The following is a 23,009-nucleotide window of genomic DNA, read 5'->3' as shown; positions in this document are numbered from 1 at the left end:
TCATTTAGAACCATTAGTTAGAACTAGAATGGTTAGAACCCACCTCGTCATTTAGAACCATTAGTTAGAACTAGAATGGTTAGAACCCACCTCGTCATTTAGAACCATTAGTTAGAACTAGAATGGTTAGAACCCACCTCGTCATTTAGAACCATTAGTTAGAACTAGAATGGTTAGAACCCACCTCGTCATTTAGAACCATTAGTTAGAACTAGAATGGTTAGAACCCACCTCGTCATTTAGAACCATTAGTTAGAACTAGAATGGTTAGAACCCACCTCGTCATTTAGAACCATTAGTTAGAACTAGAATGGTTAGAACCCACCTCGTCATTTAGAACCATTAGTTAGAACTAGAATGGTTAGAACCCACCTCGTCATTTAGAACCATTAGTTAGAACTAGAATGGTTAGAACCCACCACACCACAAAGTGATGGAAACTCCGCCAAAGGCCCTGTGAACACGAGCCCCGGCTGTGATACACGTTTTGTCACCTCTCGCTCTGTCTGTCTGGAAAGATAAACTCACAGGGCTGTGTTTTCTCCTTCTCTCCACACCAGGCCTGTTTTCCAATGAATTATTTAACCGTACAACGAGTGAGACGTGTGAAAACGACGGTCTGGTTAGCTGGCTCCCGATAGAATTTCCCTTGACCTTAGACACAGATCTAGAATCAGATTTCACTTCCCAAATTGGTTAAATTAACCAGTAAGGGGGAGAATGCAAAAACTGACCATAGAGCAGAATCAAGTAGGGACTACAAGCATCAGCTCGCTGGTCGCTATCCATGGTGCTGAAATGAGCTTTTGACGCACATTGGCAATGTCTTGACGCTGTGTTTCGCTGTCCGTGGAGCTGAAACGATTTTAGCTGCCCGGTGTGTTTCTAGAATTACTAGAACGATGACTTGACTGTAATTGCATTTCTATACCTCACGACTGTAGGCCGGCAACATACAGATGATTGCTTAGTAGCTCTAAAATAAATGTTTTTGGTTGATAGCATTGGTAATAACAGGGAAACCTTTTAGGGCTTGTGGGCTTTTCAAAAAATGGTATGTTTCTTCTCCAAGGGTAACAATGAATCAGCCTTTATATCGGCTTTGTCTGTCTGTCTGTCTGTCTGTCTGTCTGTCTGTCTGTCTGTCTGTCTGTCTGTCTGTCTGTCTGTCTGTCTGTCTGTCTGTCTGTCTGTCTGTCTGTCTGTCTGTCTGTCTGTCTGTCTGTCTGTCTGTCTGTCTGTCTGTCTGTCTGTCATGCGTTATATGCCTGTGTTTTACCAAGGGCTTTAGTCATCATCGGCAACAAGATCATTGTGACATGATAGTTTCTAAGGTTTTGAATGAAAACCTCAAGATCGTAGCATTCTCACCTAACACACATTACCATTGTTGGCAAGTTAGCGCATCATAAGTAAGTTAGCGCATCATAAGCAAGTTAGCGCATCATAAGCAAGTTAGCTCATCACAAGCAAGTTAGCTCATGATAAGCAAGTTAGCTCATCACAAGCAAGTTAGCTCATCATAAGCAAGTTAGCTCATCATAAGCAAGTTAGCTCATCATAAGCAAGTTAGCTCATCATAAGCAAGTTAGCTCATCATAAGCAAGTTAGCTCATCATAAGCAAGTTAGCTCATGATAAGCAAGTTAGCTCATCATAAGCAAGTTAGCTCACCATAAGCAAGTTAGCTCACCATAAGCAAGTTAGCTCATCACAAGCAAGTTAGCGCATCACAAGCAAGTTAACTCATCACAAGCAAGTTAGCTCATGATAAGCAAGTTAGCTCATCATAAGCAAGTTAGCTCATGATAAGCAAGTTAGCTCATCATAAGCAAGTTAGCTCATGATAAGCAAGTTAGCTCATCATAAGCAAGTTAGCTCATCATAAGCAAGTTAGCTCACCATAAGCAAGTTAGCTCACCAAATGCAAGTTAGCTCATCATAAGTAAGTTAGCTCATCATAAGTAAGTTAGCTCATCATAAGTAAGTTAGCTCATCTTCCATCGAGGCCACTCCTTAGGCTGTACTACTCGTGCTCACCCTCTGAACGAGTAGCCTTTTAGAGGCCTATGATCCCCCACTGAAGTGCATTGTAAAGCGTTTAACCTGAGCCCCACACAATCACAGTACTGAACCACCAACTCTATCCATTGGGTTACAGTATAGCCTAGGCCCAGGGCAAACCATCCCAGACTTTCTCAGTCCAGTCCATGGCCCCTCATCCTTTGATGAATGAGAGCCACATCCGCCCCTGCAACTCTGATCTAGACCCTGGAGAAGGATGGGAAGGGGGTTACATTGCCAGGTCACCACCCCACACCCTCCCTCTTGCCCTTTGACCTCACTGAGTCCTCTCCCTAAAGCTTACCCCCTCACTGGAGATCCTAGGGGGGTCATTACCATGTCCCTTGATCTCACCGCCACAGTCTCTTCTGGATGTCCAGGTTTGCTGGAGGCCCTGGGTCACAGAGCTAGGTTGGAGGGCGTACACCCACACCTCCTCCAATACCGTCATCATCCTGCACCCCTTCTATATACGTCGCTACACCCCCTCCCTAGACATTGCTGAAGGTCCAGGGCCGGAGGGAGGGGTTGGAGCGGTCGTAGCCATGAACAATGCTTCCCTATACGTCACTGGACGTCCTGGCTCGAGGTCTCAGACTCAGATTTGACGGGACACACCCACAACACGCCAACCAGAGCCCCTTCTGTATATCCGGGTTCCTGAACGCATATATAATAGGATTTATGACTGAATTACACGCCGCCAGCAGCACCGTAGAGTATGTATATATGATAGGATAGCTTGAATCCGCCACGATAGAATACATAGCAAACGGCAGCCAACACATGGCGAAGGCGCAGAGAATCACGGAGAGCGTCTGGACTCCTTTGGTCGTGGAAATGGCGAGGAACTGATGCTGGACCGCGATTTGCTGAGCGTGACGGAACGCGATCCGACAGATCTGTAGGTAGAGTTGCATCATCAACGCGAAAACCAGTAGGAAGAAGACAGCGAGGGCAACAGCGTTGGATTTGGTGACGGGTCGACAGACTGAGCACGTTGATTGGTCGTCTAGGCAGTTCCACCCGAGGGCGGGGAGGACGCCGAGGACCAGACACACCAACCAGATGACCCCTACCACCAGGTATGTGAAGAGGACAGTCCGCTCCGTGTGGTAGGTCAGCGCGTTGTACAGCGACAGGTACCTGTAACGCAATGAACACTCGAAATACAGTCCTTGTTTTACATTCACATTTACACCTTTAGCACATTTACACCCACTGCATTCAACAACACCGCATATCACTGTCATTGCAAGTAAAACTTTTCTCAGCAAAGCAGCTATCCGCAAAGGCAGAAAATTTGAAAATGTCTGTATCCCTGCAATTCTAATTTTAAGATGTAAAGAGAGACATAAATATTACCATACCTGTCCACGGTGATCGCCAAGATATTCAAGATGGATGCCGAGAATGCCGCAATAAGTATCCCTGTGGCAACCAAGGTCACGACCTCTCCCTCGACGAGATAGGTGAACACGAAGTTCAGGATGAGACCGAGACCCGCCAGGAGGTCGGCGAATGCCAGCGAGCCAATCAGGATGAACATCGGCGCTCTGAGGGTCGGCGTGTAGAAGAGGACGGCGATGACCAGAGCGTTCTCGCAGGCGATGAGTGTACCCGTGACACATAACGCCACATCCCATGGGCTGACATCCTGTTGATGACAATAATCATCATCATATCCTTATCATGATTATCATCGTTATAATGCTAATAACAATAATAACAACCACAATAATAAAATCTAAATCATCATAACAACAACAACAATAATAATAATCATTTATATGTTAAGCAAATCTCAAAACACCCAAAGGTCTTATCCAGTAAGATTTTTGTTTAAGCAATGAAATCAGCAATCACAACATAAAAGTAAACTGAACTTGATGACGTGATGTTCTAACCTGTTGTGAGGTCAGAGGTCGTAAGTCAAGGTCGGAGGTATGGGTGCGGCCGGGGACGTCGGAGGAGGAGGAGGTGTTAACCCCGGGGAGGTCAGGGTAGGGGTCAGGGTAGGGGTCAAGCCAGGGGTCCAGGGACGAGGGGTCAAAGGTCGAGGAGGAAGTAGTGTTCTGGGGGAGGCCGCCGCTGCTCATAGTTGCAGCTAGGGAGAGGATCATATCTGAATGGAGGGAGGGGAGAGAAGAAGAAGGGGGGGAATAGGCTGTATTGAAATAATAAGAAGAAAAGACACCATAGTGTTAGCTTTAGGAACGTGTTTCGTTAGATCAAAACGGATACAGAAAACAGAGCATTATGGGTACTGTAGTATATCATGCTACAGAGGGTGAGGAGAGGGAAAGGAGGATATGAGTCCAGGGGGCAGAGATGAGGGGAGAGTTGGGGGAGAGAGGGAGGATGTAGAAGGGAAGGTGAGGTAAGAGAGCGGGAGAGGATTGAGGAGGGGAGAGAGAGAGACAGAGAGAGAGAGAGTCATAGCAGAGGTCTCCATCACTATAGAGGAATAATGCAACGATTCCCTTCTCAAATAAAAACAAACCCTCCCTCCCTCTATCTATCCATCTATCCATATATATAGCTGAAGTCGGAAGTTTAAATACACTTAGGTTGGAGTCATTAAAACTCATTTTCAACCACTACACAAATTTCTTGTTAACAAACTATAGTTTTGGCAAGTCGGTTAGGACATCTACTTTGCGCATGACACGTAATTTTTCCAACAATAGTTTACAGACAGATTATTTATTTTATAATTAACAGTATCACAATTCAGTGTGTCAGCAGTTTACATATACTAAGTTGACTGTGCCTTCAAAGAGCTTGGAAAATTCCAGAAAATGATGGCATGGCTTTAGAAGCTTCTGATTGGCTAATTGACATCATTTGAGTCAATTGGAGGTGTACCTGTGGATGTATTTCAAGGCCTACCTTCTAAGTCAGTGCCTCTTTGCATGACATCATGGAAACATCAAACAAAATCAGCCAAGACCTCTGAAAAATAATTATAGACATACACTAGTCTGGTTCATCCTTGGGTGCAATTGTAACAGTGTAAGTTCCGTCCCTCTCTTCGCCCCAACCCGGGCTCGAACCAGGGACCCTTGCACACATCAAAAACTGACACCGACGAAGCATCGTTACCCATCGCGCCACAAAAGCCGCGGCACTTGCAACGCAAGGGGAACAACCACTTCAGGTCTCAGAGCGAGTGATGTCACTGATTGAAACGCTATTAGCGCGCACCACCGCTAACTAACTAGCCATTTCACATCGGTTACACAATTTCCAAACGCCTGAAGGTACCACGTTCATCTGTACAAACAATAGTACGCAAGTATAAACACCATGGGACCAAGCAGCCGTCATACTGCTCAGGAAGGAGACGCGTTCTGTCTCCTAGAGATGAACGTACTTTGGTGCGAAAAGTGCAAATCAATCCCAGAACAATAGCAAAGAACCTTGTGAAGATGCTGGAGGAAACAGGTACAAAAGTATCTATATCCACAGTAAAACGAGTCCTATATAGACTGTGGCATACAGCAGGTCAGCCACCAGGGGGAGACTCGTCGAGGCCTGGTAACAGATGAAGTATACATCCCTAACTCTCAAACTGGTTTTTCTTCTTCTTCTGTTTTTTTGTCACTTGTTTTGATGTCTGTTATTCGAAAGATTGAGAGGAGGATTTCTAGATATTTCAGTCAATAACGTCACCAGAGATTTGTGGCTTCATCTGCTGGACGTACCAGGTCTCGGAGGGCTCTCCGGACAGGACTAATTGGGAGCTGGTGAGTAATCAAGGGCGGATTGCTCACCAGCTGTGCGAAGCCCATAAAGCTGCCAGAAGGGCAGCACACAGGGAGAGGACTGGGAAAGTGAGGTGACTTCCATGTGGTTGGATACGGTTACCCGAGCTAAGCCGAGGGAGTTGAGTTTGTATCCGACAGGATACAGGAAGACCCGGAGCCCAGGAGAAGGTATCCCGGAGAGGGTCTCATGGGGGAGACCTGTTCTTTTCTTTTTGATTTAATAAACACCCTTGAAACTGAGCTAGGCATACTCTGTCCGTGTCAGATCTATGTAAACGTCCTAACCAAACCCCCTGGTCTGCCACACGACATAACCTGAAAGGTCGCTCAGGAAGGAAGAAGCCACTGCTCCAAAACCGCCATAAAAAAGCCAGACTACGGTTTGCAACTGCACATGCGAACAAAGATCGTACTTTTTGGAGAAATGTTCTCTGGTCTGATGAAACAAAAATAGAACTGTTTGGCCATTATGACCATCGTTATGTTTGGAGGAAAAAGGGGGATGCTTGCAAGACGAAGAACACCATCCCAACCGTGAAGCACTGGGGTGGCAGCATCATGTTGTGGGGGTGCTTTGCTGCAGGAGGGACTGGTGCACTTCACAAAATAGATGGCATCATGAGGCAGGAAAATTAGGTGGATACAGTGAAGAAAAATCTCAAGACATCAGTCAGGAAGTTTAAGCTTGGTCGCAAATGGGTATTCCAAATGGACAATGACCCCAAGCATACTTCAAAAGTTGTGGCAAAATGGCTTAAGGACAACAAGGTCAAGGTATTGGAGTGGCCATCACAAAGCCCTGACCTCAATCTTATAGAAAATTTGTGGGCAGAACTGAAAAAGTGTGTGGGAGCAAGGAGGCCTACAAACCTGACTCAGTTACACCAGCTCTGTCAGGAGGAATGGGCCAAAATTCACCCAACTCATTGTGGGAAGCTTGTGGAAGGCTACCCGAAACGTGTGACCCAAGTTAAACAATTTAAAGGCAATGCTACCAAATACTAATTCTGACCCACTGGGAATGTGTTGAAAGAAATAAAAGCTGAAATAATTATCTCTACTACTATTCTGACATTTCACATTCTTAAAATAAAGTGTTGATCCTAACTGACCTAAGACAGGGAATTTTTACTAGGATTAAATGTCAGGAATTGTGAAAAACTGAGTTTAAATATATTTGGCTAAGGTGTATGTAAACTTCCGACTAAAACTGCATCTAATAATTCATCCACCCACTCATCCATCTATCCATCCATCCATCCATCCATCTATCCATTAATTCATTAATTCATCCATCCATCCATCCACCCATCCATCAGTGGTGGGAAATGTTCCCATTTGCCATACTTGAGTAAAAGTAAAGATACCTTAATACAGGGGTCAAACTCATTCCAGCTGGTTTTTGGTTTTTCCTTTCAATTAAGACCTAGACAACCAGGTGAGGGGAGTTCCTTACTAATCAGAGATCTTAATTAGTCAATCAAGTACAAGGGAACCTGTAGACACTCGGCTCTTCATGGAATGAGTTTGACACATGCCTTAATAGAAAATGACTCAAGTAAAAGTCACCCAGTAAAATACTACTTGAGTAAAAGTCTAAAAGTATCTGGTTTTAAATATACTTAAGTATCAGAAGTAAAAGTAAATGCTATAAATCCTTTGAAATTCCTTATATATAGCAAACCAGAAGGCTAATTTAAAATAAATAAATAAATAAATAAATATGGATAGCCAGGGAGTGGTTTACCGGGAGGGTTTTCTGGGTTGGATACGACCAATGGGTGAGTTTCCCTGTGGGTCCTGTTTTTTGTTCCACATCCATGGGCTTACAGTATCAGCACTAAAGATAACGATTACATCATTAACATAATATTCCTGTCTGAAAAACAATGGCAACACTAGCTATTCTCTCTCAGAATTAGAAAGACCTAATTGGTCCTATCAAAGGTTCCAGCTGTCTTGAAATCCTAGTATGAAACCATATTGATATAGCAATGCTCCTAGAACACACTGGCTTCATAAGGACGCACATAGAATGCAGAACCATTTGTACAAACTGTCTGCTTTTTCATCAACGGTGTAATGATAATGATACATAAGAAACTCAAAATCACCATCTTGGGTAAAGACGAAGACCAAGAAGGCATAATCACTTTTCTTAAATGTATCCATAATGGAATGAAAATTGCCTTTATAAAAAACCCTTAAAAGTCTATTGATGAACCCGTGCGTCAATATAAGTAACATAATAAAAGAATCCCCATCAAACTCCGTCAGTTTAAGCTAGATATATCTGTTTTGCATGGGCTGCATCTCAATCCATCCATATACACCTATGGTGGCCTTCCACATCTGCGGTGGAAGGTGGCCGAGCTACAGCTGTGTTTGTCAGACCAGTCTTCTCACGGAAACGTCTGTACTAATCCAAAAGCAAATGAGTACACTTTCTACTCAAACAAGCATAAAACATTCTTCCAAATCGATTTAATATTATTATCTACACCTCGATTTTCTCAAATTAAAAAATTTGACATTTTGACACGAGCTTGTCAGATCACCATGCCTAATACTGCCAATTACAAATGTCAGAATCTCCTAAAAGAGCCACAAAATTCCGTTTCAATTTTAAATGTAACCAAAATAATTCCTAATGATCAATAAAAATTATATCGATGATCATCTGATTCTATGGGATGCCACCAATGGTTTTATTAAAAATAATGCAATTGCATTTGCATCTGGGTTGAATACATCACAATTAAAGAAGATATCCAAATTGCAAATGTTGTTAACTGCGTTAGTATGTTCTCAAAAAACACTCTTTTCAGACCAGGTAGCTATTACTCTTTCCAGAGTCAAGGTATAACTTAATTTATTGATAAGACAGGGAGCAGAATTTGCCATCCATCGAGTTAGACTCACCATTACTTCCATGGTAATCGTCCCAGCTGTTTACTGGCCAACCAGCTACGCAGTAATGATCAATTAGCTGATATAGCAACTATTGTATCTGAAACAGGGGAATTACTATCAGAACCCAAATTAATCAATCAAAGACTCTCCCGCTTCTATAAAGAACTATACACCTCGGATTATTAATCCACACCAAGCCAGACTAAGTCCTTTCTAAAATAATTAAGAACTCCTCTTTTCTCTCAACAAAAGAAGCCGCCTCTCTTGGAGACCAACTCTCTCTCAATGAACTCAAAAGAGCGTTGGACAGCATGAATAAAGGCAAATCATTTGGATGGGACGGTATTCTCCCTGAGGTCTATATAAAATGTTGGAATCAATTAGGTCCAGTATTGGTCTAAATGATTAACACAGCCGTTTACAGAGGTTCATTAGTGAGAGATGTTAATACAGCACCAATTGCAGTTTCTTTTTTTAGAAAAGGATAAGGATGCCACCCTGCATTCCACTGCTGGTTTGCCTCTGAAGCTAAGCAGGGTAGGTCCTGGATGGGAGACCAGATGCTGCTGGAAGAGGTGTTGGTTTGCCAGTAGGATTGGGGACATTGCCCTATGTAAGGTTCTGTCTTTTGGTTGGTTGACAACGGGTGTCCTGACTCTCTGTGGTCACTAATGATCCCATGGCACTTATTGTAAGAGTAAGAGTAGGGGTGTTAACCCTGGTGTCCTGGAAAAATGTCCAATCTGCCCCTCATACTGTCACGTAATCATCCCCAGCTTACTTGTTCATCCTCTCCCCTGTAACTATTCCCCAGATTGTTGCTGTAAATGAGAATGTTTTCTCAGTCAACTTACCCGGTTAAATAAAAAGTGTTCTCACTAGTGCACCCTATCTTTGATAAACACAAATATTAAACCGTTTTCCAAAATATTGTCGTCCCGTCTCGAGATTTACTTACCCAATTTGGTCTACACGGACCAAAGCGGGTTAGTTAAAAAAAGTTTATCCTCAACTATTACATAGCTTAAATGTTTCATCTGTTTTATCTCTTGCTGCATAAACATCTTTGAATGGTCATATCTCTGGTCTCTCTTGGCTCCAATTTCATTAATATGATTAAAATACTATTTGCCAATCCCTCAGCAATAGTTATAACAGGCAATATGTGCTACAATCCATTCAGAATCACTAGAAGCAGCAGACAAGGTGATCTGATTTCTCCTTTGCTATTTGTATTATCTATGGAACCTCTGGCCCAGGCAATTTGTCAATCAAAGAAAGTAACACCCATTTCCCTCAAATCTACTGATCACTTCATTTCATTATACGCAGCCGATGTTTTACTAGACAATGCATCTCGATCGCTCCTAAACATAAATTCAACTTCATCTCAAATTATTAAATGAATCTAACCAAATCAGCTCTGCTGTCTCTCAAGATCCCGATAGAGATCTCTACTTATGGAATCACCAATAGTTTCCCATTCTAAATATTTGGGAGTAGATATATTGCTTTCCTTAGATAAAACCCTTACCAAAAATGTTAACAGAATTCTCAAATCAATTCAATCCGACCTCAATAGATGGACTAACATCCCAGTTTCTTTAAACAGCAGAATCTATTGAATATATTGTCACGGGTGAATTTCTGTAGTTCAATGCTTCCCAAATTAAATCAAATTTTATTTGTCACATACACATGGTTCGCAGATTTTAATGTGAGTGTAGCGAAATGCTTGTGCTTCTAGTTCCGACCGTGAAGTAATATCTAACAAGTAATCTAACAATTCCCCAACAACTACCTAATACACACAAATCTAAAGGGGTGAATGAGAATATGTACATGTAAGTATATGGATGAACAATGGCCGAGCAGCATAGGCAAGGTGCAGTAGATGGTATAAAATACAGTACATACATGTGATATGAGTAATGTAAGATATGTAACCATTAAAGTGGCATTATTAACCTCTATGGGCTATGTGGGATGCAAGCGTCCCACCCCTGGTACACCCTATCAACAACAGGTGAAATATCAAGAGCGCCAAATTTGAAAACAATTAAATGTCATAATTCAAATTTCTCAAACATACAACTATCTTACACCCTTTGAAAGATAAACATCTCCTTAATCTAACCACGTTGTCCGATTTCAAAAAGGCTTTACGGCGAAAGCATAAAGTTAGATTATGTTAGGAGAGTACATTGACAATAGCTGTGTGTAATGTTTTGTCAATTCAAAGACAGGCGTCACCAAAAGCAGAAAACCAGCTAAAATTATGCACTAACCTTTGACAATCTCCATCAGATGACACTCCTAGGACATTATGTTAGACAATACATGCATTTTTTGTTCTATCAAGTTCATATTTATATCCAAAAACAGCATTTTACTATGGCGTTGATGTTGAGGAAATCGTTTCTCTCCAATAACCGCCAGTCAAACAGCACAACAAATTAAATAATTACTATTTGAAAACATTGGTAAAATATTATATTGTCATTCAAAGAATTATAGATTTACATCTCTTGAACACAACCGGATTGCCAGATTTAAAAATAACCTTACTGGGAAATCACACTTTGCAATAATCTGAGCACTGCGCCCACAAAAATACGCTTTGCGATACAGACTAACCGCCATGTTGGAGAGATCTAAAATCGAAAATACTATGTAAATAATCCATTACCTTTGATTCTCTTCATCAGATGTCACTTCCAGGAATCCCAGGTCCATAACAAATGTAGTTTTGTTCGAAAAAGCTCATAATTTATGTCCAAAAAGCTCTGTGTTGTTAGCACATGATCTATGCCCGCCGGACTTGTCTTCATAAACGAGGGGGAAAAAAATATTTCCGTTCGTTCAAACATGTCAAACGTTGTATAGCATAAATCATTAGTGCCTTTTTTAACCAGAACATGAATAATATTCAAGGCGGACGATTGCATTCTCTTTTAAAACGTATTGGAACGAGAGTACCCAACATGAACTCGCGCGCCAGAGTCTAATCGGCCACCACCGTTCCAAGGCTCTTGTTCGGTCAGATCTCACAGTAGAAGACTCAAAACACTTTGTAAAGACTGGTGACATCTAGTGGAAGCCATAGGAAGTGCTCAACGATTAATAAACCCCTGTGTGTTTCAATGGCATAGGCTTAAAGGTAATTCAACACATCAGGTATCCACTTCCTGTCAGAATTTGTCTCAGGGTTTTGACTGCCATATGAGTTCTGTTATACTTACAGACACCATTCAAACAGTTTTAGAAAATTCAGAGTGTTTTCTATCCAAACCTGAACAATAATATGCATATTCTAGCTTCTGAGTTGGTGTAGGAGGCAGTTAAAAATGGGCACATATTTTTTTCAAAATTCTCAATACTGCCCCCTAGCCCCAACAGGTTATTAAAGTGACTAGTGATCTATTTATTAAAGTGGCCAGTGATTGGGTCTCAATGTAGGCAGCAGCCTCTCTGTGTTAGTGATGTCTGTTTAACAGTCTGATGGCCTTGAGATAGAAGCTGTTTTTCAGTCTCTCGGTCCCAGCTTTGTGGCACCTGTACTGACCTCGCCTTCTGGATGGTAGCTGTGTGAACAGGCAGTGGCTCGGGTGGTTGATGTCCTTGATGATCTTTTTGGCCTTCCTGTGACATCGGGTGCTGTAGGTGTCATTGAGTGCAGGTAGTTAGCCCCCGGTGATGCGTTGTGCAGACCGCACCACCCTCTGGAGAGCCTTGCAGATGAGGGCGGTGCAGTTACTGCACCAGGCTGTGATAGAGCCCGACAGGATGCTCTCGATTGTGCATCTGTAAAAGTTTGTCAGGGTTTTGGGTGACAAGCCAAATTTCTTCAGCCTCCTGAGTTTGAAGATGCGCTATTGCGCCTTCTTCACCACACTGTCTGTGTGAATGGACCATTTCAGTTTGTCTGTGATGTTTACGCCAAGGAACTTAAAACTTTCCACCATCTCCACTGCTGTCCCTTCGATGTGGATAGGGGGGTGCTCCCTCTGCTGTTTCCTGAAGTCCACGATCATCTCCTTTGTTTTGTTGACATAGAGTGAGAGGTTGTTTTCCTGACACCACACTCCGAGTGCCCTCACCTCTTCACTGTAGGCTGTCTCGTCGTTGTTGGTAATCAAGCCCACTACTGTTGTGTCATCTGCAAACTTGATGATTAAGTTGGAGGCATGCATGGCCATGCAGTCATGGGTGAACACAGAGTACAGGAGTACAGGGCTGAGCACGCACCCTTGTGGGTCCCCAGTGTTGAAGGTCAGCGAAGTGGAGATGTTGATTCCTACCTTCACCACCTGGGGGCAGCCTATCAGAAAGTCCAAGAGCCAATTGCACAGGGCGGGGTTGAGACCCAGGGCCTCCAGCTTGATGATGAGCTTGGAGGGTACTATGGTGTTGAATGCTGAGCTGTCGTCAATGAACAGCATTCTTACATAGGTATTGCTCTTGTCCAGATGGGATAGGGCAGTGTGCAGTGTGATGGCGATTGCTTCGTCTGTGGACCTGTTGGGGCGATATGTAAACTTAAGTGGGTCTTGTGTGGCCGGTAAGGTGGAGGTGATATGATCCTTGACTAGTCTCTCAAAACACTTCATGATGACAGAAGTGAGTGCTACGTGGCGGTAGTCATTTGTTCCGTTATCTTTTCCTTCTTGGGTACAGGAACAATGGTAGCCATCTTGAAGCATGTGGGGACAACAGACTGAGATAGGGAGCGATTGAATATGTCCGTTAACACACCAGCCAGCTGGTCTGCGCATGCTTTGAGGACGCAGCTAGGGATTCCGTCTGGGCCAGCAGCCTTGCAAGGGTTAACACGTTAAAGTGTTTAACTCATGTCAGCCACAGAGAAGGAGAGGGGGGTGTGCAGTCCTTGTTAGCGGTCCACGACATTGGCACTGTATTATCCTCAAAGCGGCCAAAGAAGGCATTTAGTTTGTCTGGAAGCATGACATTGGTGTCCGTGACGTGGCTGGATTTGTTTTTGTAGTCTGTGATTTCCTGTAGACCCTGCCACATACGTCTCGTGTCTGAGCCATTGAATTGCGGCTCCACCTTGTCCCTGTACTGGCATTTCGATTGTTTGATAGCCTTGCGGAGGGAATAGCTACAGTGCTTATATTCAGACATATTCCCATTCCCATATTCCTTTCCATGGTTAAATGCGGTGGATCGCGCTTTCAGTTTTGCGTGAATGCCGCCATCCATCCACGGTTTTTGGTTAGGGTAGGTTTAAATAGTCACAGTGGGTGCAACATCTCCAATGCACCTCCTTTATAAACACACTCACCGAGTCAGCATATAGGTCGATGTTGTTCTCTGAGGCTGACCGGAACATATTGCAGTCCACGTGATCAAGATAATCTTGAATGTGTAACCTTTATTTAACTAGGCAAGTCAGTTAAGAACAAATTCTTATTTACAATGACGGCCTACTGGGGAACAGTGGGTTTACTTCCTTGATCAGGGGCAGAACGACAGATTTTTACCTTGTCAGCTCAGGGATTTGATCCATCAACCGTTCGGTTACAGGCCCAATGCTCTAACCACTAGGCTACCTGCCACCCCAAAAGTGTGGCTTCCAATTGGTCGGACCAGCGTTGAATGGTTCTCATCACTGGTACATCCTGTTTGAGTTTCTGCCTATAAGACGGAAGGAGCAAGATGGCGTCGTGGTCAGATTTGCCGAAGGGAGGCAGGGGAGGGCTTTGTATGCATCGCGAAAGTTAGAGTAGCAGTGGTCGAGGATATTGCTTATGCACGTAGCGCAATCAATATGCTGGAAGAATTTAGGTAGACTTGTTCTCAAATATGCTTTGTTAAAATCCCCAGCTACAATAAATGCAGCCTCAGGATGTATGGTTTCCAGTTTGCATATAGTCCAGTGAAGTTCCTTGATGGTCGTCTTGGAGTCTGCTTGAGGGGGAATGTACACAGCTGTGACTATAAATGATGAGAATTCTCTTGGGAGGTAAAATGGCCGGCACTTGATTGTAAGGAATTCTAGATCGAGTGAGCAGAAGGACTTGAGTTCCTGTATGTTGTTATGATTACACCATGAGTCGTTAATCATAAAGCATACATTATGCCCTTCCTTTTCCCAGAGAGGTGTTTATCTCTGTCGGTGCGATGCATAGAGAAGCCTGGTGGCTGAACCGATTCCGACAACATATCCCGAGAGAGCCATGTTTCCGTGAAACAGAGAATGTTACAATCTCTGATGTGTCTCTGGAAGGCAACCCTTGCTCGAATTTCGTCTACCTTGTTGTCAAGAGACTGGACATTGGTGAGTAGTATACTCGAGACCGGTGAGCGATGTGCACATCTACGGAGCCTGACAAAGTAGCCTCTTTTTCTGCCCCTTCTGCGGCGTCGTTGTTTTGGATCGCCTACTCGAATTAGCTCCATTGTCCTGGGTGGTGGTCCTAACAGAGGATTCGCTTTGGGAAAGTCGTATTCCTGGTCGTAATGTTGGTAAGTTGACGTTACTCTTATATCCAATAGTTATTCTCAGCTGAATGTAATGAGACTAAAGATTTCCTGGGGTAACAATGTAAGAAATAATACATTAAAAAAATAAAAAATACTGCATAGTTTCCTAAGAACTCAAAGCGAGGAGCCATGCTGTTATTCCCATGTTTCCCCCTTCTGGCTATTGGGATAAAATTCATAGTGAGGTTTCAAAATTCATATGGCAAGGTAAACGATCCCGGATAAAATGATCATACTTACAAAGAGGGACTATCTGTACCAAACTTCAAATTGTATTTCAAGGCGCTAACATTTCGCTCCATTCTGGATTGATTTAGACATGATTCTTTGCCTCCTGGCTGAGTATTAAGAGAAATATGCTGTCTCCTATGGCCCTGGAAGAGGTGGTCTCCACTGATATATCCCTTAAACAATGTAAACTTCATTTTGGTCCTATTATTGATCACATCATTTCTATTTGGTGCAACATTTAAAAACAATGTAACTGGGAATCAAAATGGCTTGCCCACACTCCATTATTTTACAATAATGCCTTGCGAACTGGAGGGTGGCCTTTTGCATCCCCCCAATGGTCCAAATATGGAATCCGTGCCCTTGCCGAAATCATGGACAGTAATGGTTTGAGAACATCCCAAGATTTGAAAGACACATAACCAGGCAACTCCTTTTTCATATATATTTTTTATTTAACTAGGCAAGTCAGTTAAGAACAAATTCTTATTTTACAATGACGGCCTACCCCGTCCAAACCCTCCCCTAACGATGCTGGGCCAATTGTGCGTAGCCCTATGATCAAACCAGGGTCTGTAGTGACGCTTCTAGCACTGAGATGCAGTGCCTTAGATCGCTGTGCCACTCGGAAGCCCAAACTATTTACAACTTATGTCAGCTGTGATGGCCTATGGAGTCCCTTGAGAAACCCAATTACCGAATCATCCAATGATGGGATTTATAATTAAATGATCTCTTCACCCAAAAGGACTGACCTCTATAATACACTACATGACCAAAAGTATGTGGACACCTGCTCATCGAACATCTCATTCCAAAATCATGGGCATTAATATGGAGTTGGTTCCTCCTTTGCTGTCATAACAGCCTCCACTCTTCTGGGAAGGCTTTCCACTAGATGTTGGAACATTGCTGAAGGGACTTGCTTCCATTCACCCACAAGAGCATTGGTGAGGTCGGGCACTGATGTTGGGCGATAAGGCCTGGCTCGCAGTCAGCATTCCAATTCATCCCAAAGGTGTTTGATGGGGTTGAGGTCAGGGCTCTGTGCAGGACAGTCAGGTTCTTCCACACCGATCTCGAAAAACCATTTCTGTATGGACCTCGCTTTGTGCACAGGGGCATTGTCATGCTGAAACAGGAAAGGGCCTTCCCCAAACTGTTGCCACAAAGTTGGAAGCACAGATTCGTCCAGAATGTCATTGTATGCTGTAGCGTTAAGATTTCCCTTCATTGGAACGAAGGGCCTAGCCCGAACCATGAAAAACAGCCCCAGACAATTATTTCTCCTCCACCAAACTTTACAGTTGACACTATGCATTGGGGCAGGTAGCATTCTCCTGGCATCCGCCAAACCCATATTCATCTGTCAGACTGCCAGATGGTGAAGTGTGATTCATCACTCCAGAGAACGAGTTTCCACTGCTCCAGAGTCCAATGGTGGCGAGCTTTACACCACTCCAGCCAACGCTTGGCATTGCGCACGGTGGTCTTAGCCTTGTGTGCGGCTGCTCGGCCATGAAAACCCATTTCATGAAGCTCCCGACAAACAGTTATTGTGCTGATGTAGCTTACAGAGGCAGTTTGGAACTCTGTAGTGAGTGTCGCAACTGAGGACAGACGGTTCAGTGAACTTGTGTGGCCTACCACGTCGTGGCTGAGCCGTTGTTGCTCCTAGATGTTTCCACTTCACAATAACACAACTTACAGTTGACAGGGGCAGCTCTAGCAGGGCAGAAATTTGACGAACTAACTTGTTGGAAAGGTGGCATCCTATGACGGTGCCACATTGAAAGCCACTGAGCTCTTCAGTAAGGCCATTCTACTGCCAATGTTTGTCTATGGAGATTGCATGGCTGTGTGCTCGATTTTATACACCTGTCAGCAAAGGGTGTGGCTGAAATAGCCAAATCCACTAATTTGAAGCAGTGTCCACATATTTTTGTATATATAGTGTACATTACGCAATACAAGATGTTGCCTGGTAGTCTAATGCTTCTTGTTACAAGACACACACACACACCAAGCACACACACACCAAGCACACACACACACACACACACACACACACACACACAACCTTGTATGGCTTTTCTCCATACTGCAATGAATCATCTTGAAATTGCTTTCCTTTTGCTCCTACTGTATGCAATAACCTGACCTGATGAAGTGGTAGGCTACATAGGGAAACCAACAGCAACATCTAAAACATATCCAAATGAAGGAAAACAAAATCAGTGTGTTGTATTCTCACCCGACATATGTGTCCGAAATAGAGCCGTCCTCATAGGCTCGGAGCCATCACCTTGCAATGAAGAGTTCTATTTTTAGAAAAACGTTTAACATGGGTTTTATATAAAGAACAAGACAGAGACTATGACAGCAGAATATCCCAAATATGAACGCGCGCGCGCGTGCGTGCGTGCAGCAGCGCTTAGAATCCGCGAGATCGTTCTGATTCTAGAGTTGCGCAGACAGAAATCACCGAGCTAATTTTAACTCCGCCAGCGCGCGCCAAGCCAGCAAGCTCCATTCACAAATTTATCGTCTTCCCTCCCTCGGTTCCTCCTTCCCCTCCCTCTCTCCCATGCATGCACGCACACGAACGCGCGTACCGGCACACACGCGCACGCACACACACATAGGCCGCTTAACCGCAATACATGTTCCTTTTGATGGTTTCTATTTATACATCTATTGTTTTCTATTAGTGTGTTTTATTGTCAACAAACGATCTGTTAATAAACACGTCAACATATGTATACGTAGGCTTAAAGACGTAACACTACAACAGTTTCATTCAACAACATTGCTTTTTCCCCAGCGCAGTCCGTGACTGTAGAGCAAGAGAGAGCGAGAGAGAGGGGAGATAGCGGAGGGGGAAGATAGAGGAGGGGGGAGATAGAGAGGAGGGGGAGAGAGATGGGGATGGAGAGAGGAGGGGGAGACAACGCCATAGAGATAGACAGAAAATAAGAATACAAAATGTAAATAAATTACCAGTTCCTTGCGTCCTTTTAACTCTTTTGCACCACTGGATAGAAATGCTAAATATTTTGTGTAGAGTAGTCCTTGAAGAGAGGAGCGTGGTGCGGATGTCTTACGCTATCCCTTCGCTATCCCATTGCTTCAACACTCTCGGCAGTTTCACCGCCTCTGCCGCTTGCCGCTCTCCTCCAGCATAGCCCATGCACACCGCTCATTGGACGCGCTGCCGACGATTCGATAATTCTCCCCTGCTGACGTCAGAAGCTCACTACAGTCATGCTGTGTCGCTGGGTTCTGTGAATCACAGACGGAATATTGATAATGAAATCCGGTTTCTCCGGGTTTCATAAACAACAATACTAGATCGGTAGAACGGAGGACGGGGCCTGGGAAACAGGCAAACGGGTGGGTGGGATTTTGTTGGGATGGGAACGTGCATATCACACTCTCGAATCGCCCTTCCATCTCTGGGTCCGGTACGCACGCACGCACGCACACACACATACACACATTCATACATACATACATACATACATACCCCAAGGTCGACGTGGTGCGTACGGTTTTTGCAGACAGACAGACACACTCTTAGCGAACTGCATGCACTTTATCCTTCTCATCGCAGCGCAGTTGAGATCAAGTGCGGAACCTGGGTCGCAACTCAAGCGACACAGAGACACAACTCCATTGCGTCCACATCTCGAAACATACTGTATGTATAAACTAAGTCCTCCCTCAAAACAACACTCGAAAAACTCCTATTTATTCTCTCTCATTGAGTACTCTGTTCTGTGGTTTGTAGCTGGTTGGCGGTTTAACGGATCTAACTAGCTCACACCGCATCATAAAACACAAACCCCTTTAGCATCTACCCAGCAGCCAACAAACAGCCTTTTGACAGGCCTATAATCTCAATCTATAGATATCAACTGATGTGGTGTAATCTTCTGTGGTGTGTTTTGTGCACTTGTTTAATGTCATGGTAGAGTGTGTGTGTGTGTGGATTAGAATATTCATTCTCTTCTAAACGTGTTCCCTCCAAGACTCTCCAATTCCATGCAGAAATGTTTCAGCTCCTCTCCCTCATTCATTGCATATGGCACGACATATGGCACGACATAAAATAGAACCCATCTTCCACTCATCAGGAAGTGAAGTCCACATGTTGCATTAGTTATGTGATCAATGATTGATTAATGGAAGTTAAGAAACTATTTGCGCTGAACTAGTATAATATAAATGGAATATAGGGTGGTATAAAGGGTGGTGTCTATATAGGGTGTTATATATAGGGTGGATGGTATGTATAGGGTGGTATAGTGTGTTTCATCAAGGCTTGAGATTAGACTAGCACACTCATCTCTCTCTCTCTCAACACAATTACATCATCACACCTTTCGTGCAGGAAACTCTCTGGCCCACGCGCTCTCTGTGACCCCCCCCTCTCCTTCTCTCGCCTCCTCCGCTCCTCTCTTCTCCTCGTCTCCCCTCCTCCGCTCCTCTCCTCTCCTCGTCTCCCCTCCTCCGCTCCTCTCCTCCTCTCCTCTCCTCGTCTCCCCTCCTCCACTCCTCTCCTCTCCTCCTCTCCTCTCCTCCTCTCCCCTCCTCCGCTCCTCTCCTCGTCTCCCCTCCTCCGCTCCTCTCCTCTCCTCCTCTCCTCTCCTATCCTCGTCTCCCCTCCTCCGCTCCTCTCCTCCTCTCCTCGTCTCCCCTCCTCCGCTCCTCTCCTCTCCTCCTCTCCTCTCCTATCCTCGTCTCCCCTCCTCCGCTCCATTCCTGCGGTGAGTTCTTTCAGTTGAATCATGCTTTTCATCAGTGTTCGTGCCTCTGCAGTGCGTACAGATGTAGGCTCTTAAATTGATCCAGTTTGCTACAGCAGGAAAATAATCCTGCAGCATCAGGAAATGTTAATTATTATGTGGATTATAATTAATGGACATTTTTGTATGGGTTGATACCTTTTTCATTAGGGGAAATCAAGTCTGCAATTTCAAATTGAAAAATAAACTTTAGAAGCCTTTTTCAAACTCAAATACATTACAAGTTTATATTTGATCAAATGAATCTCTGAAAAAGTTATTCCTGTCAATGAGTCTGATTGTAGTACAATGATACAATGCTGTAGTGAAATGTGATGTTGCACAAGTAAGGGGAAGCGCAAAACATACACACGCACACACATTCAATTGTGCATATAACATTAAGTATACAGTGCATTCGGAAAGTATTCAGACCCCTTGACATTTTCCACATTTTGTTATGTTACAGCCTTATTATAAAATGGATCAAATATACACTACCAGTCAAAAGTTTTAGAACACCTACTCATTCAAGGATTTTTCTTTATTTTTACTATTTTCTACATTATAGAATAATAGTGAAGACATCAAAACTATAAAATAACACATATGGAATCATGTAGGAACCAAAAAAGTGTTAACCTCTATGGGCTAGGTGGGACGCTTGCGTCCCACCTACGTAACAGCCACTGCCAGCCTGTGGCGCGATTTTCAAAACGTTAAAAATCCTATTACTTCAATTTCTCAAACATATGACTATTTTACAGCCATTTAAAGACAAGACTCTCGTTAATCTAACCACACTGTCCGATTTCAAAAAGGCTTTACAACGAAAGCAAAACATTAGATTATGTCAGCAGAGTACCAAGCCAGAAATAATCAGACACCCATTTTTCAAGCCAGCATATAATGTCACCAAAACCCAGAAGACAGCTAAATGCAGCACTCACCTTTGATGATCTTCATCAGATGACAACCCTAGGACATTATGTTATACAATACATGCATGTTTTGTTCAATCAAGTTCATATTTATATCAAAAACCAGCTTTTTACATTAGCATGTGACGTTCAGAACTAGCATACCCCCGCAAACTTCCGGGGAATTCGCTAACATTTTACTAAATTACTCACGATAAACGTTCACAAAAAGCATAACAATTATTTTAAGAATTATAGATACAGACCTCCTCTATGCACTCGATATGTCCGATTTTAAAATAGCTTTTTGGTGAAAGCACATTTTGCAATATTCTAAGTACATAGCCCAGGCATCACGGGCTCGCTATTTAGACACCCGGCAAGTTTAGCACTCACCATAATCATATTTACTATTATAAAAGTTTGATTACCTTTTGTTGTCTTCGTCAGAATGCACACCCAGGACTGCTACTTCAATAACAAATGTTGGTTTGGTCCAAAATAATCCATCGTTATATCCGAATAGCGGCGTTTTGTTCGATGCGTTCCAGACACTATCCGAAATAGTAAAGAAGTGTCGCGCGCATGGCGCAATTCGTGACAATAAAATTCTAAATATTCCATTACCGTACTTCGAAGCATGTCAACCGCTGTTTAAAATCAATTTTTACGACATTTTTCTCGTAGAAAAGCGATAATATTCCGACAGGGAATCTCCTTTTCGGCAAACAGAGGAAAAAATCCCAAAGGCGGGGGCGGTCGGGGTCACGCGCATAAGCCAGTGTCCCTTGATCGGCCACTTGAGAAAGGCGATAATGTGTTTCAGCCTGGGGCTGGAATGACGACATTCTGTTTTTTCCCGGGCTCTGAGCGCCTATGGACGACGTGGGAAGTGTCACGTTAGAGCAGAGATCCTTAGTAAATGATAGAGATGGAAAAGAAGTTCAAGAAATGGTCACAGGCCACTTCCTGTAAAGGAATCTCTCAGGTTTTGACCTGCCATTTGAGTTCTGTTATACTCACAGACACCATTCAAACAGTTTTAGAAAATTTAGGGTGTTTTCTATCCATATGTAATAAGTATATGCATATTCTAGTTACTGGGTAGGAGTGGTAACCAGATTAAATCGGGTATGTTTTTTATCCAGCCGTGTCAATACTGCCCCCTAGCCCTAACAGGTTAACTTGTTATGGATAGGGGGCAGTATTTTCACGGCCGGATAAAAAACGTACCCGATTTAATCTGATTATTACTCCTGCCCAGAAACTAGAATATGCATATAATTATTAGCTTTGGATAGAAAACACTCCAAAGTTTCTAAAACTGTTTGAATGGTGTCTGTGAGTATAACAGAACTCATTTGGCAGGCCAAAACCTGAGAAGATTCCAAACAGGAAGCGCCCTCTCTGACCATTTATTGGCCTTCTTGATCATCTCTATCCAAAACATGGGATCTCTGGCATAACGTGACATTTTCTAATGCTCCCATAGGCTCTCAGAAGGCGCCAGAACGTTGAATGATGACTTTGCAGGCCATGGCTGAAAAACAGTAGCGCATTTGGATAGTGGTCGATCTGAGAACAATGAGACTGGGGGCACGTGCACGAGAAGACTCCATGTTTTCATTTTCAGTCTTTGAACGAAAACAACGACTCCCTTCGGAATATTATCGCTTTTGTACGAGAAAAATCGCATAAAAATTGATTTTAAACAGCGTTTGACATGCTTCGAAGTACGGTAATGGAATATTTTGCATTTTTTTGTCATGAAACGCGCCGGGCGCGTCACCCTTCGTTACCCTTCGGATAGTGTCTTGA

The 23,009-nt window shown here is 43.5% G+C and overlaps 1 protein-coding gene across 1 annotated transcript; it reads right to left on the bottom strand.

Moving 5' to 3' along the window:
• Positions 1–1,183: 1,183 nt before the first annotated feature.
• Positions 1,184–18,658, bottom strand: LOC106578053 (G-protein coupled receptor 12). The gene is made up of 4 exons (XM_014156619.2): positions 18,485–18,658; positions 3,971–4,188; positions 3,434–3,720; positions 1,184–3,209 (listed from the first exon to the last, which is right to left on the bottom strand). Exons 2-4 carry the CDS (start codon positions 4,184–4,186, stop codon positions 2,624–2,626), a joined length of 1,089 nt encoding a protein of 362 aa, XP_014012094.1. The 5' UTR covers positions 4,187–4,188; positions 18,485–18,658; the 3' UTR covers positions 1,184–2,623.
• Between the last annotated feature and the right edge of the window lie 4,351 nt (positions 18,659–23,009).

Source organism: Salmo salar, chromosome ssa18, assembly GCF_905237065.1.
Source record: "Salmo salar chromosome ssa18, Ssal_v3.1, whole genome shotgun sequence".
NCBI lineage: Eukaryota > Metazoa > Chordata > Actinopteri > Salmoniformes > Salmonidae > Salmo > Salmo salar.
This window is presented reverse-complemented; position numbering and strand designations above follow the sequence as displayed.

Coding starts and splice junctions, on each gene's coding strand:
- LOC106578053 (XM_014156619.2), bottom strand. CDS start 4,186: ATGATCCTCTCCCTAGCTGCAACTATGAGCAGCGGCGGCCTCCCCCAG. Junction 3,721..3,970: donor GACCTCTGACCTCACAACAG/GTTAGAACATCA, acceptor TGTCATCAACAG/GATGTCAGCCCATGGGATGT. Junction 3,210..3,433: donor TTGGCGATCACCGTGGACAG/GTATGGTAATAT, acceptor ATTGCGTTACAG/GTACCTGTCGCTGTACAACG.